Here is a 19,752-nt window from a genome sequence, read left to right on the forward strand (position 1 = left end):
TGGTGGAGCAAATGTTGATGGGCAACGGTTAGACGGAGGGGGGCAATTTCGCGCGGGCGAGCGTCGCCGGCGTTACGATTTTTACGACGCTCCCTTTACAACCGACAAAATGTAATTTTCTGCGATATGTGTACACGGAGGGGGGCGGGGGGGAGTCGAAGCCACGGGACGGAAACCCGAAGGAGACGACGCAGGGAGGAGGATAGTCGCGGCGGAAATAGCCGGTCGAAAGGTGGTCCGTGCGGCCGACCCTCGGTCAAGAGAGGGCGCGAGTAGAGTATCCTTTCCCCTCCCCCCCCCTCCTCCCACGAGGGGCGAGGAAGGCAAGGCAAAGAATCGAAGGTTATTATAACGAAGGTGGATCGTATCGTTCGATTTACCGTAGCTATAAAATTTGAGGAATTTTCAAATACGTTTTCAAATACGACGTTTATAACGGGGTGGGGAGGGATGGGGCACGGCTTGTAATTTTAACCGGGGGGACGCGGTGGCAGTCGCGGGCGACGATCGAATTATTGCCGAGGATCCGCGAGTCCCGGTGTCGATCGTAAATTTTCGCCGGACGATAAAGAATCGCGTCGGATGGGAATTCTTGGTTCGAAAGAAAGGGGCCGCCGCGAAGGGGGGAGGGGAAGAAAAAAAGGCTCTCTCTCGAGACTCTGTCGTCGTCGTCGTCGTCGTCTCCTCTCCGTCTCCTCGCGCGCCGCCGATGGCTTTCGGTTTTTCGGGCCGCCGAAAAACCATCTCGGCTCGAATTGATTTTCGGAATTTATCGTGGCGAGCTTCCGTTCGCCTCGTCTCGCAATCGGCGCGTAAACAAGGCGAGTTTACGACGGGGTCGCACCCGAGACCACCTTCGACCGGTTAATTGGAAGGCCGGGGTCTAATCGCGCCGCCGCGGGCCACCCCTTTGTTCTTTGTTCCGGGCGAACGCCTTCGTTCTCTTTCTCCTTCCACGCCCCACACCTCCACTCTTATCTCCATCCTTTCGCGTCAACCTTTCCTCTTTTGTACTCTTTGTAGTTCAACTTCCGGTAGAAAAGAGTCGTCCGCTCCCTCTGTCGCTCGTTCGTTCGTTCGTTCGTTCGTTCGTTCGTTCGTTCGTTCGCGGACCATTGCCTTCTTCTAACGCCTTCCTCCTCCTCCCCGCCCCTCGTCGAGCGGGGTAGTACAAGCGTAGGATGGAAAGCGCGAACGAACGAACGAACGATCAGCGAGCCATGTGGCGCGCACGATTTCACCGGGAACGCAATGCGGCAGTCGCAGTTGGGCCGAGATAATTAGGTTTGAGTGCACTCTGGCCGCCGCAGTCGGTAACTCAGTTATCAGTGGACACCCCGCGTACAATGGCTATCACAACGGCATCAAACATAACGCATCAATTAACGTGAACAATAACCGAGCCCCGGCAGGGGTGAGGGGAGAAGGACGAGAGATGGCGCGAGCGAGCCGTCCAACGTTTCGGGAGGGGGGAGGGGGGACGGGGGGAGGGGGAGACAACTCCTTCCTTCCCGCGTCGAAATCTACAGGATGCTCTTCTCTCTACTTTTCCATCTTTCAAGGGGCTTTCGAGGAGATTTCGTTTCGTCGAGATTAACCGCCCCCCCTCCCCTCCCTCCCCCTTCTTTCTTTCTTTCTCTGCTTCCTCGAGTCGAGTCGAAAGGATCGTACGTACCACCGTCCATCGACGACGGTATCGAAGGGGGCGGGGGGGGGAGAGGGGACGGTAACGAATTCGGCGAAAAAGCAATATCCGCAAGACCCCCGGGTCGGGGTCGGTGTGCGCGTGAATCCGACGGCGTATGCGTGGCGATGCGCCTCCGTACATGCATATCCATAAGTGCGTGCTATCGCGGAAGGGGCAGGGGGGTGGGGAGACAACGAAGAGGGAACAGGGAGAATATCGAGAGAGAGAGAGAGAGAGAGAGACGGAGCGTTCGTATGCACGGTGCACGATCAGGGCCCTCTGGCGTATTCAAAGCGCGCAGCGTCGCTCCATCTCGAGGAATGCGGCAATCGATTATCACGGTCCTGCATATCGATACTACCGTCGGACACAGAGGGCCGCGCGGCGCAGAACCGCGCGCGTCGAGCCAGAGACAACGGCAGGCAAAGAGGAGAGAGAGTGGGCGAGTAAGGGGAGGGGGGCAGGGGGAGGGAGGGAGGTCGCACACGCTAGACAGGGTGCAAGGGTGTCCGCTTAGCGCCGCTCCACGCTACCCCGCCCGCACACACGCACACGCGGCCCGACTAATGACATCGGCTCCTCTATAATACTCGTGCCTCGAATATCATCGGCCCGATATTGCCACCGCGAGAGATTAATGTTTCGTCCTGGCCCATCTCCGCCATCCTCTCTTGCTAACCGCTCTCCTTCCTTCTTTCACACGCCCTCGCGCCGCCGATGTTATATCATCCCTTTCGCTCGTCTCGTTCTCGTTACGCGTATTCGCCACGCGTCCTCGTTAACGAGATCGTTCGCGATCGTTCCCTTACGATCCTCGCCTTCGCGCCCATCGAGTCGATCGAGAGGTTAATCGACATTCCTCTCTCTCTCTCTCTCTCTCTTCATCCCCTTCCTCGACGACTTCGACTATCGACTCGTGGAAAGGAAAGAAGGACATCGTCCCGTGTCTGTCGTCGAACCGATAAACCGTGCGAGAGAGACCTTCTTCCCTTGCCAACTTGAGAGAGAGAGAGAGAGAGAGGGAGAGAGAGAGACGATTGGAGTTTGGAGACGGTAGTTCGTCCACGACGAACGGCTAGAACGATAATGGCGGCTATTAACGAGCTGTAGCGGGCGCGAAGACACCTGAGCCCAAAATATCACCGCGATTAATGCAATTACAGCTTACAAGTCCCTTCCCGGCTCCAAGACCTCCGGTATTATTAATTCAACGAGCGCGTGGATGTGTTTCCGGCGAGGCTTTTCAACCTCTCTCTCTTCCTTCGCCCCCTTCGCCAACTCGAAGCTCTCGTCGAACGATCTCGAGGTCGAACCACATCCACTCGTCGTCGTCGTCGTCGTCGAGTAGGTAACGCTCGTCGTCCGGAAGCTGGTCGTCGTTTCAACGAGAGTGGATCCGTGGTAGGTGGATGGGGGGCGGGTTCGTTGCGGATTATACCGTTTTCCGAGCCCTTGCCACCACCGTTGGTACCGGCGTTTGGCGGTTGCGGTTAACGTAATTACGCGGCCAAGGACCTTCACGGCCCCCCTCCGCCAACCGCCAACGTCTTAAACCTCCGCGACTCTCCATCCTCGACTCCCTTTCAACCCTTCCTTCGGCCTTCCTTTCGGAGAAAACGGCGTTCGCTAATCGGCGGATCGACACCGCAACGCCTATTCCCGAATTCCGCCCTCGTCCCTTCCACGAATTTCGACTCGCGTCGATCCACGTTCCATTTATCCGGGGAACGAATAACGGATCGGTCGTATTTCGACCCTTTAAACGATCGGCGCGCAATCGGGACCCGAATATAAACGCGAACGGTGATGACTCTCGATGACTGTTAAAAGTTAGAAGAGGGGGGGGGGGAGGGTATGGTGCAATTACGCGGCCATGATCGCGGGCGCGATCGTCATCGTCATCGATGTCCGGATGAGCAGCGGCTGGTAGGTTGGTGGACGGTGGTGGCCATCACGCTTTATTAGCGCGACGATCGGGACAATCGGTCCAATGATTACAGCCGAAACATAATCGTTAACGCGTACGACCCATTAATGACTATGGACCATTCTCGATGCCAAATTGGTGGCGGCGAATGGGCTCGAGAGAGTGGCGATCGCGAGCACTCCATATAATACATGGCCGCGTGCACACAAGCGGTATGCGTGTAACCGCGTAAACGCGGACGCTTCACGCGGTCGATGATGAAACGTATTTGCGCCTCCCGTTTAATCCCTGTTACGACGAATCAAAACGTAAACGCCAACGTCCCCCTCCCTCCCTCCGCGTTTCAACCCCACGGCTCTTCCATCCATCCATCCATCCCTCCCTCCCTCCCTCCCTCGCCCCATTTCACCACCACCCATCTTTCCGTCCGCCTCCACGTTACGTTACGCGCGGGAACTTTTGCCTACGATCCACGAGGAGGAAACGCTGTGTGTCTTGCCGGGAGCTACGAGCTTTCTCTCTCTCTCTCTCTCCCTCCCTACCTCTGTTTCTCTCCGTCCCGCGAAATCGGTTCGTTCCTCCATAATTTATGAGATTCTCCGTCTGTCCGTGAGAGGCCTTTCCTCTCGCGCGACGTTATAATTAGAAATATGCTTACGGCCGTAATTCCGTACGGCGGAGCGGAACGGTATCGTTCGGGGTGGGGCCCCGCTCCCCCCCCGAAAAGGAGGGTGAGCGCGTTTACTGCCAATAAGGGACGCATGCATAATAGAAAGCCGTGGATGGTAGTCGGATTCGACCGACAGAAGGACTTACACGGGAATGCTACTTTACTCGAGGAAACTCGAGTATTACTTGCTCGAGGGTTGGCGTATTTATTATTATTATTATTGTTATTATTAGCATTGTTCGTCGCGTGCCCGAATAATATTTCGTGAGAATTATAAATCGAGTCGCGCCTTCTCTGTTCCTTCTCCAAGGAGATTCGCGAGAGAAGAATACGAGAACGATGCCTCCCATCGTGCTCGATGCGGGAAAATGTGATTTGCCGCGCGAACCACAGGTGGAGTGTCGGGTTCGAAGGGTAGGTAGTTGACACCGTAACGTAATAACGGGTTACCGTTTATTTACGCGCGGGGACGTTCATTTATTTATTTACACGTTTCGCGCCCGGGATAATTTCGCGATAATTCTCGTTGCCGAACGAGGCGGGCGTGGGAGGGGGAGGAGGGTGCGAATATCGTTGGAAAAGGTGGCGCTTTTCCACCGGATCGGGATGGAGACGGATTCTTATCCATTGTAGAACAACAATCGGAAATTCCTTCCTCGGATGGAAAGGCGAGAAGGAGGAGGAGGAGGAGGAGGGGCCTGGATTCGCGGTGGCGGCAAGAATCGATCGAGCGTGCGACGGTGGTTTATCGCAAAGGACCGGTGGCTCGCGAGCAGGAACAAAGCTGCGCGCGTTCCACGAACGGCCTTCTCGCGAAGACTATGGTACGCGCAGAATTTTCGCAACCGTCTCTCCACGCGCCGCACCAGATACGAATCGAGGTTGCGCTCGCGCGGATAGAGGAGGTGGAGGAGGAAGCCGGCCACGTATGCACACACGCGCGCGTCGGGCGTTCAAGTAATTCGCGCAATTTCATCTAAATTCCGTAGCAACGAAATTTCTCGCGTCGTCGTCTCTCCCCTCTCTCTCTCTCTCTCTCTCTCTTCGTGCCCGGTCGACTCTTCGGCGTACACAAACTCGGGTGAGAGCACACGCTCTCCTCGTTGGAGGCGAGGTTCCAGCAGCTTCCCTAATGGTATTTCTTACGGTCTTTATTTATCACGGGGCCGACCAACGCGACCAGCGCTTCGTGTTGAACGCGATTAGGTCGGTGTACTACGGCGTTATTTTCCGTTTCTTGTGCTATATCTCGCCCATACTTCGAACGATGCGTACCGTCGTCGACCGTCGCTCGAAATATCGTTCGTATCGAAGCTGTCGCTTCTGTTTCGCGCCTTTCGTTGGCCGCGATTACGAACGAAGCCGTGTCTTCGGGACATTCAACAGATGCGAAATTTCGCACGGTTCTAAAATCCTCTCTCTCTATTTCTGTTTCTTTCCCTCTTCCGAATATTTCACTTTCCCTTCCCTAAAGCGCGAGCGCGATTACGCGAACGTTTATCATAATTGCGCGAATTTCTTCGGCGATAAATCGTGGAAAGACGTGCTTACGCCTCGGCCTGACAGCAGGATGTAACTAGACGGAGGAGCAGAACCACCATCGCTACCACCACCACCACCACCACCGCCTATTTCCCGGAGGAATGGCTCACGCCTGCACGGCCGCGTAAATAAGCTGTCGCGTTTTATTTCTTTTCTCTCTTTCTCTCTCTCTCTCTCTCGTCTCGTCTCATCTCGTCTCGCGAAATATTCCAAGCAGAGAATATTGCACGGGTGGTACCGAGAATATAACCGAGAAATTCAACAATCCCCGACTTTCATCTATGCTAACTTTTCTTTCTTTCGAGTCGCGCTCCTCCCGCTATTGTCCTTCCCCTTTTTTTTCTCTTTTTGTCGCGCGATTTCAACCCCCTTCCCTTGATTAATCGTTAATTCCTCGGATCGATTCGCTCGTTTGGCGAAAGTTTTCGAAAAGTGAGTAATCTTTTTGGAAAGAGGGGCTTTCCAACTCCTCTTCCTCTCTCCCTCCTCTTCCTTTCCCACGGCTGGGAAGAAAAGCTCGGGCATCGGGCGGTAAGGTGAAACGTTCTATTTTTACGTAAGGAGGGGTTGAAATCCGACGTTAGGTCGTCGGGGCGCGTAGGACGTTGGAGCGCGTTAAACGCCGTTGGCCGGGGCCCACCAGCGCATTAACAATTATATTACGGTTACGAAGCTCACTGTTACGCGCGAGCGAATTCATACGCGTGCCTTCGGGGCTCCGTGGGGTGGAAGCAACCATCGAGGGGGAAAAAAAAAAATACCACCGCGGAGGAAAGGAGGAGATGCGGCGGAGCAGAGACGGCCGAGACTCGAGGCGATCTATCCACCAACGATTCTCTCCTCGTATCTCCTCCTCGCCGCTTTTTGGAACAGCATTTTTGGCGGAACCCAAAAACTGGCTTTTGCCCCGAATCGATCGAATGGAGGAAAGGAAACGGCGAGCCGATTCGAAGAAGAGAGGAGGAGGAGGAGGAGGGGAGGGGCTTTGTTCTCCCGCTCGAAAAGGGTCGAAGGAGCGAGCGATCGAGTAGGACCCTCGACAGCTTCGCTTACCCTTTTGCTCGCGTCTCGTAGCACTGGCTGCGTGATTTAATTTTTTCTCGCTGTCCGAGAGAGAAAGGGCGAGGAGGGGGAAAAGGTGTGAGAGAGAGAGAGAGAAAGAGTGTCATATTCACGACACGGGCCGGCTTGGATGGCGCGCAAAAGCGAGCGAGAGAGAGAGAGAGAGAGAGAGAGAGACACAAACCGGCCCCCTCGATCATCGAAAGGCCACCACCGCACCGAGAGAGCGAAATCGAGCGTTGGGGGAGAGCCAGAGAAACAGGACGGGGGGATGAAGCGAGAGAGAGAGAGAGGCGAGGACGAGTAGTCTCGGCGAGACTTAATTAAACAGCGGGCAAAGCCAGGTTAGTTCACAAAGTGACCGCGGCACCTATCCCCTTGTAGCCACGACCAGCATCGACTCTTCGCCGATATATACAGCTAACCTTCTGGGGGTGTATAGCAGGCCACGGTATATCGGCTTCCAACGACGTCCGAACCTTCAGTTTTATCGCGCGTCCTACGCTCTTTCCCAAGATTTTTAAACCCTCACCTTCTTCCCCTCCTCCTCTTTTAAAACCGCTCACTCACTCTCTCTCTCTCTCTCTCTCTCTCCTCTTTTCTCTTCTTCTCTTCTTTCGGTTCACGATACGTGAATATACACATACATACATGTGTGTGTGTGTGTATATATATATATATATGTACGGGGACGAAGGTACGCCTCTGTCCTCTCCGGAGGACAAAGCGGAGGCGGGCAAAAAATTCGCGGAAAAATCGAAGCCGTGCACGAGAAGGGAATGGGAGGACGCGGGCCGAAAGGGGCGGTCGGCGGTCGACACCTTTGTCGTTGCCCCCCCCCCCCCCCCGGCCACCAAGGTGGGGGTGGACAGTGTACTCTGGACGTTCTTTTTATCTCAAAGCCGTATCCCTTTTGCGCCTCTTTTGTATTCCTCAATTTCTAATGAGTCGGAATACGACATGAAACGCTAAACTGCCACAAAGGGGAAGCGATCGAACCCTTTGCCCACGATCGCGCGCACCCGATCGAGGTGAAACACTCCCCGCCCCCCCCCCTCCCTCCTTCCATTCTTTGTCACACCGCATTAGATTCGCTTCCGTTCCTTTCCTCGTTCGCTTCCCAACCAATTCGCGGCCCATTATTGCCTCTTAAACCCCTGTTCTTCTCCGCGCGTTTCTCTCCGTCGAGATGCTCTTCTCCTCGGCCATCTTCCTCGATGAATCATCGAACGAACGAAGAATACCTATCTATCTATCTATCTATCTATCTATCTTGCTTGCTTGCTTGCTTCCTCGCTCGTTCGCTCGTTGTACTTTACTCGAGCTCGAGCAAAAAAACCTCCAAATTCGAGCGTTCGTGTAAACTGTCCTTCCCCCCCTCCCTCCCCTCCTCCTAAACTGTTTAAATTAAACTCGACCAGTGTCGTGCACACGCACGCGCGTGTTCCTCGACGTGACGTAAATCTATTCGACGTTTATGTCGTTCGTTTATCCCGTATACTACGTAAACTTTGTAGAAGAAACACCATGTCGTTTTTTCGATCGTCATCCAACTCTCCCTCCCCAACTGTTAAGAATATTTCCGGATATACGTATAATAAGCGATATCCGTCCAGCGTGTGTTTCTACACACACACACACACACACACACACACACACATACGCTGGTGGCTCGCGTGACTTTGGCGCGGTCGGACGGCGACGAGTTTCCGGCCGCGGGCCGGGGATCAGTGAATCAGAATGGAGCCTCGCAAAGGATTCGAGCTGAAGCCGGTGTACGTAAGGGTGGTAATCGACACGTTTCCGCGCAGTGGCGTCGTCGCAGAGGAGGATAAGGACTGCGTGCCCTGCGTTCGGTACGCTGGAACGAAGAGAACGAAGGGAGGACGACGTTGTTGCACGCATCCCCCCCCCCCTCCCCCATCTCCTTCCACCGGTTGCCTCGAGAGCAGTTACAATACAGGGGAGAGGGTTCCGCCTGTGGTATCGGTGTGTGTAAACGTTCACTTCAAAGCAAATCAGCTATCGTTACGCACGGGAGCATCGACGTCATCCGATGTTCATACCCGTTCTCGTTGTTGTTGTTGTTGTTGTTGTTGTTGTTGTTGTTGTCGTCGTCGTTCTCCTCTTCGTCGTAGTCGTAGTCGTCTTCGTCGTCGTCGTCGTCGTCGTCGTCGTCGTCGTCGAGCTCTTTTGAGAATTATCTCTTCGTTCGAAGATGACACACGGCCCCGGCCCGTGTCGCCGTGTTTCTTTGCGCCGCGGACGGATTAGTCACGGATTATCGATCCGTGACGAGGGATGAATCTAATACGAGTAATTATAGGACGTGTACAGCCTGTATTGTCGGCAGCCTGAATTGCGTCAATAATCTTTGAGGGGATCGTCAACCGTGAACGTGTGCCTAATGAACGGTTATCATTCCACCGAGCTTTTTCGATTTAGGCCTCTCCAACGGGAACCTTGACATTTGCGTACCTCCGACTGCCTCGAAACGAACTTTTAAACAAAATCGTTTAAAAAAAATCCATCGAAACGAAAAGAAAAGTCGCCGTTATCCCCCTTCTTCGACGCGCGAAGAAAACGTCCCTCCTCCCGGCCGATAGCGTGACGAGCGTGCTCGAAGCGAGGGGAGAGAGAGAGAGAGAGAGAGAGGGTTGAAACGCGGCAAACTCCCTTGGGTCCCAATTACACCGACACCCGATCCTGGCATTACGGGCCGGCTAATTCGAGGGAGGGCGAGGAATGGAGCGTCGCGTGTATAAATCTCGGTAGGTAGGTAGATAGGTTGATTGTACAGTTTCAATTCCGTTTGTCGCCACCATCGCGCTTCGTTACCGACGAAACGAGCAACGAGAGAGCGGGAGGGGGGGGAGGCCGATTATTTCCGCGCGTGCTCGTCGGAATCCCTTCTCTTCTTCGTGTTTTTCCAACTCGCGCCATCCATCGCGAGGAGAAAAGGGAAAAGCGCCTTTCACGCGGCTCGAAGGTTGGTGACGAGCGCGAGGCCACGCGAAAGGGGGGTGGTGGTGGTGGTGAGTTTGGAAGCGGCGACAAAAGGATCGGGTAATTACGGGGAGGCCGCAAATTCCCGTGAAGCCGAGGCAAAGGCAGCTGTCGGCTCCCAAGCCGATCTCCGCCGCGGCTTTGCGCCAAGGTTTATACGCGCGGCCTTTTTGCGCCGGCAGCTCGGTTGACGCGAGACGACGTCGGCCAGAATTTCCGCCCGCGGATCCAATCCAGAGCCACGTCGCTCTCGTTTCGCTCTCTCTCTCTCCCTCTCTCCTTCTATTTGTTATCCCAGCCCTCTCTCGACCAATCGTTGATCTTCGCTCCGCTTCCGATCGCGCTCGTTCCTCGCGATCTCCTCCTTCTCCTTCTCGTCTCTTCTTTCGTCTCGAAAAACCGCGCGATTAACGACTCTCTTCTCGAAATCCGACCGGTTCCCGTAAATTACGGAGACAAAACGTGGGAAACGTTTCTTCCGCGAGAGGAGGAAAAAAACGCAGCTCACGTTTTCCTCTCGTGAACACTCGTGACGTGGGCAAACAAACTTTCTCTCTCTCTCTCTCTCTCTCTCTCTCTCTCTCTCTCTCTCTCTCTCTCTCCCGGTTTTTTCCAAATAAAGAGACGCTCGCTGTTCGAGCGAGAAAATCGAGTCGAGAGGATCGAGATATTTTATACTTCTTTTCGAGGCAGAAACGATGCGTCCGCCAAAGGTCGTCTCGTTGCTCGAGTACGCGTACACCCATCCCTTACAAATCCCTTCGGAGGAGGCACCGCCCCCCCCCCCCGCCCAACCCCTGCCCGGGATAATACGATCCGCGGGGGGTCCAAGATTTCGACCTTTACCGAAATGCCAATCGGGGAGGGGGTTTTAAACGGGCTAATAACGCCGCCCCCTCCTCCACCCCTCGATTCCCCTTACTGCACAAATTGCCTCGGCAGCCGCGGCAAAAACATCGATAAAGACATCATCGCGTATCCGTTTCCCTTCGGTTTCGCGAACCGCGCCTCGAGGAAAACGCTTGCTTTTCATTTGCGCTCCGGTCATTAGCCGGATGGGAGAGGACGGGCGGTGTTGGGCGAGCAACGGTTGAGTCAATATTCTCGGATGATCGATCATCCGTCCGGAACCGCGGGAGGCCTCGCGCAAATTAAGTATCGTCTTACGTTGGTGCGCCGCCGCCTTTAAGGAATCGTCGAAAAATACGGAGGGAAACACGGGGAGAGTCTTAGGCGGAGGATGGAATCGGTTCGAACGATCGGTGGTGCGTGGCATCGATCATCCGCGTTGGTAAACGCGGTGTCGAGGCAAGGAGGAGACGGAGGAGGGTGGAAGGAAAAGTTTCGCCTCGAAAGAAAGATAAAGGTTTCTATAGTCGGAGGGGAGGTGGACTATTTCCTATATTTGCGAGATATCATAGAACTCGCTTGACATTATGGGTGGCGTCGGGGGTGGCGCCGAGGGATAGATGGGGCTATTCCGTGAGACCGGCTGTCATATTCATGTATTGACACTGAGCTGGTTGACTAATGGACTGGTGTTGTCACAGGCTCGTGTTACCGCGAGGGCCCGGCCCTCCCTGCAACTCGTTTTTCCTGCGAATCGACCGAAACTGCCGCCGACGACTTTGTTGCCCACGCGTTTGATTCGCCCGCGTTGGCAGGGAGAATCGACGTGGCGAAAGGAACGAAAGGGAGAGGGAAGAGGAGGGGGCAGGATAGGAAGAAAACAAAAAAAACATATATATATATATATATATATATATATATATATATATCGGTTGGATCGAGCCAGTGGACGACGGACGGATCGACGCGGCGAGAACGCGCGATAGGGAGATTTTTTTTATTTTTATTTTTCATTTTTTTATTTTTTTTTTTTTTTGATACGGAGCGGATCGCAATATAGCGAGGATCGCGCGCGCGCGCGCGCGTCCGCCCCGAAGCACGCGGATATTCCTGTCGGTCTTCTCGACTTTTACATATTTATCGCGTCTCGCATTGTGCTCGCGTCAGCCGGGACGCCGACATCTTTTGCCAGGAAAATCCGCGATATTGAATTTGCCCGCCACCCTTCTGCCGTTTTCCGTCCACCTCCCCTTTTCAGCCCGTTCCTTTCGTCCACGAATCGATGATTCGTTCGCGATCCAACCGTGGTCCCAAAAAAAAAAAAAAAAAAAGAAAAAAGAACGCGCTCTCGTGGTTCCTCTCCGTCCGTGGTTGCCCTCTTCTTCCTCGTTCCCCGGAGGGGGAGTGGTAACGGGAGCCTGGAAATCTCTCGGCCTCGAGATCCTCCCGCGTCACAATGGGGTGGAGACGGGGAGGGAGAGAGTGCTCCTTTTTTTCTTTTTGTTTTCGGCGCGAGGTGAAAAAACGAGGTGAAAGAGGGAGAGAGGGAGGGAGAGAGAGAGAGAGAGAGAGAGAGAGAGAAGACGGGCGGACAAAGAGGTGTGGGTGGGTGTCGATCGTGGCAGGATCGAGTAATAGTAGTGGTGGTGGTAGTAGGAGGTGGTCAAAGAGAAGCGGAGCCCGTAAACGCGAGACGACTATTCTATTACGGACTGACATTCGATACAAACTTGGTCGAGCGATCACGGCCTTTGCCATGCTCCTTCCACGTTTCCTTCCTTCCTTCCTTCCTCCCTCCCTCTACCCCTGTGTTTCTACCCTTGGCACTCCATTAAAGTCGCGAAACAGCCGGGACGAATCCTCGGCGAGAAGGAGAGAGAGACTAGCCGTGACTCGTAGGCTAGCAGAGGGTCCTTCGAGGCTCGAATAATAGGATACGGCGAGAGACTTTATAGCCGCGCGTCTCTTCGCGACCGCTTTGATTTATCGCGGAGGATAAATGGCTCGACGTTCGCTTCGACGCCCTCTCTCCGGATATCTCTCTCTCCTGCTCGCGCAAGAGGACGGGTAGCGTAGCCGCGCTTAGATTCGTCGTAAAGCGCGTCCGTTCGGGGACGAACGGCATCCGTGAACGATGGAATTCGGCGCTGAGTCGTATCCGGTATCTATCGATATATATATATATATATATATATATATATATACTCACCTCGAACCTTCTGCTCGTCCTGAAGCTGTCGCTCGAGGCTGTCCTTAACCTCCCTCTCTCGGAGAACGTCCATCTTCAACTCGGCTGTAATCAGAAAGATAAAAAGGAATCTTAAGCGGGCGTCTCTAAAGCGCAAGGGGGAGGGGCTCTCCTCGAATTTTCTCCTCCTCCCTTTGGAAGATGGAATAGACGGAGAAGAATATCGCACGGTCTGGCGGGCTTTGGTGATTAAATCCAACGGAGAGGACGAGGACCGGACCGGAGGATAGTTAGCCCTAATAGAATTACGTGGAAACGCACCGAGGAGGAGGAGGAGAAGAAGAGAAATCCCTACCGCGTTGTGCTCTCCGCTCTTGTCTCCAAGACGCTCGTCGCCCCTTGCTCGCTCGTCTTCTCGGCTCGACAACACAACCCCCTTCTCACCCTTGGGACCCGCCACGCTAAATTAGCCATTTCGAATCTCGGCGAGAGAGGGCGGAGAGAGAGAGAGAGAGAGAGAGAGAATTTGTCCTCTCCTCTCGTTCGTAGAGAAATTCCTATTTCTGACCTTCGCCTCCCCCCCCCCTGATTTCGGATTTAAGGAAAAGAAGCCGCGGAGAGAAGCCGTGGCTCGATTATTATCGACGCACCCTTGGGAGAGGAGGAGGGAGGGGAGGGTATCGATGAAAAGGGAGACAAGTCGTCGGTAAAAAACGTTCCCAGCCTCTCTAAATCAAGCGGGCTAATTCGGTTTAACGGAAGAAAGGGGAGCGGGGGAGGGAGGGAGAAACCGAGCCACCCTCGTTCTGCTCCTCGAATTACATTTCCGTAGCCAATGAGCCGAGCACCTCGTAACGCGTCTCGCGGCTCATCGACCGATAATCCGCTCGTTAGATCGCAACCAATTTGCGGACATTTCGCAAGGATCGTTCTTTTCTCGCGATTTTTTTAAGGGGCCTGCCTCCCTTAACCACCCCTTGGACACTAACTATTCGACGACGAAACGGCCTAATCCGTAACCGAGAGGGAGGCGCAAAAGGAAAGCTAATTCCAACGTTTCAAGCTCTTCCACCCTTCGTATCGTATCGTTTCAAATTTAATATCCCTTGTTCCTTTCCTTCTCCTCCTCCTCCTCCTCCTTCTCGTCCAGATCGAAATCGTCCCGATACGAAAAAGAAAAATCTATCGTGGAAAGAAACGATAGCGGGGCGATAGTTGTTATGGTTAGATAAGAGTTACGATTCGAGTGGAATTTCGAATTTGGAATGGGTGGAGAGGAGAGGAGAGGGGCGATCATCCGCGCGGGAGAATCGAGCCGGTAGATTAGGGAGGAGGAGGAGGGGGTAGGGATGGCGCGTCTCAGCAGTCTGCCGGCAATTTGAGAGCGTTTGCGAGGTCCATTAACGGCGGTAACTCTTCACGACCGGCCGCCACGAAGATTCAATTTGAATGCTAACCAGAATAGGAAGTTCGCGCCGGTGCCCGTGCCGGTGGTACACGTTACGCGGCAGCTTTCCCCCTTCCTCCCTCCTCTCCCCCCTCCCCCTCCCCTCCCCTCTCACCCTGTTATTGCCAATTTCGGCGCGTTTCTGCAGCCCACTTTGCGATCGTTTAGATTATCATCTCTCCCGGTTTCTCTTTCTCTCGACGCTCTCTCGACGTTAGGGCCTCCCCCCTGCCCCGCGCTCGCTTTCTACACGGCTCGTCTACCTTTTCCCCCTCCGGGGCCAACCTAACGTTTCCGGGGGGATAATTGAACTTTATTAGAGATCGTCGTCGTCGTCGTCGTCGTCGTCGACGCGAGCGTCAACCCTGCCCCGCTCATCCCCGATTCGAATCGACCTGGGTTTAACGATTACATACTACCCCCTTGTCTTCTTCTCCCCCCTCCCCCCGCCCGTTTACGCTTTCATCGACTCGCTCCCTTTTAAATACAACAACCGTTCCGCCTTTATACGTATTTTCCACGCGAAACGCGGGATAAAGTCGGAAGTAAAGGCGAAAATCAATTCCTCGAAGGCGGCGGAGAAGAGGGAGGGAGGGAGGAGCCGGTGCTGCTGTTGCGAGCTTATTGAAATTCGACCGCGAGCTCGGAGCCATTAAAATTTCAGGGATTAACGTTGGCCGCGACCGACCAAAACTTCTCTTACTCTCCCGTCTTCTTTCTCTTCGTTTCGATCGTGTTCTCCCAACGTGTTTTTCCCAATCCCGCTCGGAAATCATCGCGCTCGGAGAGATTTTTTTTTCCTCGAGACGATCGTTTCGAGTTTAATTGGAAAAATAGTTGGGAAAAGGCGGGCGAGTTTGGATTATCGAAGCGGGCCCGGCGATCGAGAAGGATTCATCGGCGATAATGATATTCACGGTGGCTGGGGAGCACTCTGGAGCCCGGCAACAATAACAGTGCAACGGAACGTGCATGCCACTGTTACCGGAGCGATTCATGGTTATTGATTAGTATATAGTTGGCGGGAAGACGGGTGGTGGCGGTGTAGCGTTCACATCCCCGCAGGGCTTGTACGACGACGTGGTATACGCGTGGTATAGCTTCTGCGCGGCGCTAAGATATTCGCCAGGGCCCGAGGCCACCCTCAGAAACAACAATGTCAACTTACCCGCTGCGCCGTGCCCTGCAATCGTTTGAATAGTATAATGTAGCTTTCGTGTTACGCCCCTCCCTCTCCCCGACACGCGTCCGTCCATACACACCTACCCTCCTACGCGATCTTCTCGCGAAAACCAACCCCCTGGCCCTCTCCTTCTTCTTCTTCTTCCTCTTCTTCTCGAAGAGAAGAGAAGAGAAGATCGGTGAATTTAATTTCGACGGCGCGATAATAATAAACCGACGCTCGGAATTAACCGACGGATTATTTCGGTAATTTACAACAACCCCTCTTTCCTTCGCTCGTCTCCTCCTACTTCCCGCGAGGAATCTCGGCTTTTCCTTCGTTTCCGGCGTGCGAATTTCATAAATTTCCTGACCTCCCCCCTGACGAATCCCCGATTAATCCCACGGCACGCGTTATTTGCCCACGCGAGGGTGGTTTCCTCGGCCGGAGAGGGCGGCCTAGCAGAACGAGGAGAAGTATCCCGAGATACGACGATATTATTGTTTCCACCCTTGCATATTATAAACGCGTAACGATCGCAAGTTTGTCCTCTCCGGAGCTTTAATTGTCCCAGGCGGGGAAACGGCGGGACAATTCCGATCGGAAGGAACGAGTAGTGGCCGATCGAGGGACGATCTCTATTTCCTTCCCCCCCACGGACGATCGATGGGGACGAAGCTCGCCGCGGATGAGACGCGGCGAGACGCGAGACTTGGCTCTCGAGCGTAAAGACGACGAGAGGGCAATAGTTATCCTGCACGGATTACTCGATCCTCGGCTACGGTCTACAAGGGTTTCCCTCCTACAGGATTTAAGACGGAGCTTAGGCCTTGTTCCGGTCGCTGACCACTTTGCTTCCCATTAACCATTAACGGATCTAACGAAAATAGGATTAGATAGGAGAGCTGGTCGGAGAGCACGACTAAAACTAACCGCGGCGGGCGTCGGGTTTCTTCGCCGAAAAGGCGCGATCACGGATTATCCGCGCGACTTGTTCCTCTCTTTCTCTTTCTTCTTTCTTTTTTTTTTTTTTTCTTTTTTCTGCGTCGCGTCGGTTTGGTAAATAAGGAAGGGAGGGCGAGGCGAGAAGAAGGCGAGGAGTTTGACGTGTAATTACGGAGTTTACGAATGTCGCGATAATACGCGCGTGTGTGCGGCATCGATCGAAATGACTTATCTTCGAGTCATGGCAAATATTGGTGCATGTGTTCTCCTCTCGATGCTTTCCCATTCCCCGGCCAACTCCCCCTTTCCGTTCCTATAATTACGGTATCGAACAGTCGCCGAGGCGTCGTCATTTTATAGCAAACAACAACGAATGACCGTTCCTATAGGAAGCGTGTTTCCCGTTATATCGATTCGAGGCTCTCCAGCCCTTCTTCCTTCTTCGCGCTCTCTTAACTAATCCTTTTTGCCCGCGAACAACAATCGAGACACGCTCTTAACAGCTCCTCCCCCTCCCCTACTACTGCTACAACTTTGCAACTTTCTCTCTCTCTCTCTCTCTCTCTCGAGAGAGAGAGAGAGAGAGATAAGGAAAGTAGACGATCGAAGTAGAGGATACGAAGGTAGATGGAACTACTCTACGGGGCGGGCTCCTACGTCACCGCGTACGATCGTAGGTGAATAGTTTCGATATCTCTCGTTTCGAGAGAGGACTTCGGTGGCCGTATTCGACGAACCAACTCGGCCGGAGATACGGCGAAGAGCGTTTTCGCGTTTCGAGATAATCCTTTCTTCCTTCCTTCCTTCCTTCCTTCCTTCCTTCTTTCCTTCCTTTCTTTCTTCTTTCACAGATACTCTCTCTCTCTCTCTCTTCCTCCTTCCCTCCTTCTCCCTCTACGGAGATATCTCGCCGAGTTATTGCACGACCGTCGCTTAGAAACCGCCGCTTCCACGATAACGCCGAGCCTTCGACTCGGTACAACAACAACAACAACCATCTTCGTTTTTCCCGCTCCGTGAACGAATCTCGAAACTTTTTACCTGGAAAATCGAGCACCCCTCGAGAATAAAGATTCCTCGATGAGACCTGTGCCAACTGAACGATCCAATAATTAACCGGACTGGAAAATAAAGAGAAAAGGAAAAGGAAAGAAAAGAGAAAAGATAATAATTTTAATCGGTCGCGAGCTAATCGAATCGATCTCTCGCCGCGCTTTTTCCTCCCCCCTCGTCGTGCTCTAACGAGATCGACGACAATGACGACGACGACGTGCCGTCGGATCTTTATCGTCATTACGAGTGTGTCTGTCCAACTGTACGGTACGTGGCGTGCGTGCTAGACCGCCCGTGCACATCGCCGGACATTAATGGTTACCGATCGTAAAACCGCCAACAACAACACAACAGCAAAAAGAATCCCGGTGTATTTATCGAATAACCCGTCGACGACCCGTCCGTCTCCCTTCTTAACGATCGATCCTTCCTCCTCCTCCTCCTCCTCCCACGCTCCTTCCTCTCTCTCTCTCTCTCTCTCTCCGCCATTCCAGAAGAACGTATAATCGGTTTCCGTTTCGCCGATCCACTTTCCGGCGACACATCGTTGCCGCCAATTTATGCGAGGCGGCGTATCGCGTGCACAGAAAACGGCGTTACAACAAAATCGGGGATCGGGTAATTAAGAATTTGCAACGAATGGAACGGGTATCTCGATCGACTCTCGTTAACCGCGTCGCTTGTCACCGCCGCGTAGATCGATCGCGTAGATTCGACCGAATCGTTCGAACCTTCTGTTCCGTTCTTCGCAGCGCGGCCCAGAGAGGGGGAGTTGTGTCGACACCTGTAATTAGACGTCGTATAGATACGATCGTCCCGAATGGTCCGAGCAATGCTCGTTTCCAAGTTGCGTGCGATTATTTTTTCCCCGGATAGTTCCTCTTTTCTCTCTCTCTTTTTTCAAAGACCTCTTTAGCCTCGACCTCGCGAGAACCGGATAATTTTCCGGAGAAGAAAGATGCGCTTTGTTCGGGATATATATACATATATATATATATATTTGGAAGAAACAGGTGGAACACCTGGTCACAACACGTTTCAGCTTCTTCCTTATTTGCCCAGCTTGCAGCCTTCCCTCTCCTCCCTCTCTAACCAAGCCTCTTCTCCGCTCTAATCGGCCGATTACGTCATGGAGGGGAAATTAGCCAGACCCGTGTCGCGCGAAGACGAGACAGAGGAGTCGCATAATGCTTGCGATTATATGCATTAGGCCGCGAGGGGCGTGCTTGAAGCGGCCAATTATCGGCGTCGCTTTTACGCCGTTGGCGAGAATCCCTCGGCTCGGATGACACTCTCGAAAAAAAAGAAAAAAAAAAGGGGGAGAAAAAAAGAAAAAGCGGGATTTTCGTTCGTTTCTCTTCCCTCGCTCGTTCGTCGATGCGTTCTCGGCCGTGGGTAGGAGGGGGAGGGGAGACGGGAGGAGAGGCGCGAAGCCGCGTGCCGTCCCCGGATCGGAGATTCGCAACAAAATATCCGTTCCTCGGGGCAGTAAACGGCGTCGTTAACGACGCGACTTCTCTCTCTTTCGCCGGACAGCGTCGCGGCTGCCACTCTCTCTCTCCCTCTCTCTCGCGGAGCCGTTACCACTGCTCTTTTATTGCCGGTAAATTACACGCTTTATTCGACCCGCGCGACGATCCAACCGAAAGCAAACTGTATAATTGAACGGTAGTTAAAACTGCGGTAGGTCATGTTTCTTTCCACCTCTCTCTCTCTCTCTCGTTTTTCTTTTATTCTCCAACCACCTTTCATTCATTTCGCGATGAATTCGAAATTAACGTATCGAAGGAATCTTTCGATCGTCGCAATCGACGTCGGGAGTCGGAGCACACTTTCCCCTTCGATATAATTCGTATAAGGGGGAGGGGAGGGGGAGAAAATTGAGAGCTTGATGAAAGTTTCTTCGGAAAGTTTCAGATTCTTTTTCTTTTTTTTTTTTTTTTTTCGATCGATCTTTGGAGAATGGGAGTCGGGAATAACAAGCCGATTTGAATATCTAATATCCGGAAAAAGAGGAGGATTCCACGGGGTACGGTTAGAGGAGGAGGATAAGAAGGATCTCGAGGCGGTGATCGGTAATCGGCCGAAGGTCGCGAGAGGAAGGACCTCTCGGCAACAAAGTCTCGCGGGAGACACTTAAAAACGGCGGCGACGATAAAACCCGCGACGCAAACAACAAAGTCCCGAACAGGGGTTTGGGAGGAGGAGATAGGA

General features: G+C 53.4%; 1 protein-coding gene across 4 annotated transcripts in view; it reads right to left on the bottom strand.

The window, feature by feature from the left end:
- dac (dachshund family transcription factor) overlaps nt 1-19,752 on the bottom strand; it is a 135,058-nt gene that overhangs the window by 19,547 nt on the left and 95,759 nt on the right. For all 4 annotated transcript variants that reach the window (XM_086904048.1, XM_086904047.1, XM_086904046.1 and 1 more), the window contains exon 8: nt 12,953-13,036. In XM_086904048.1, the coding sequence (XP_086760174.1) occupies nt 12,953-13,036 (84 nt within the window). The remainder of the gene's footprint in view (nt 1-12,952; nt 13,037-19,752) is intronic.

Source organism: Apis florea, unplaced genomic scaffold, assembly GCF_048593485.1.
Source record: "Apis florea isolate Af1SG1 unplaced genomic scaffold, ASM4859348v1 contig_2293_pilon, whole genome shotgun sequence".
In the NCBI taxonomy this organism is placed as follows: Eukaryota; Metazoa; Arthropoda; class Insecta; order Hymenoptera; family Apidae; genus Apis; species Apis florea.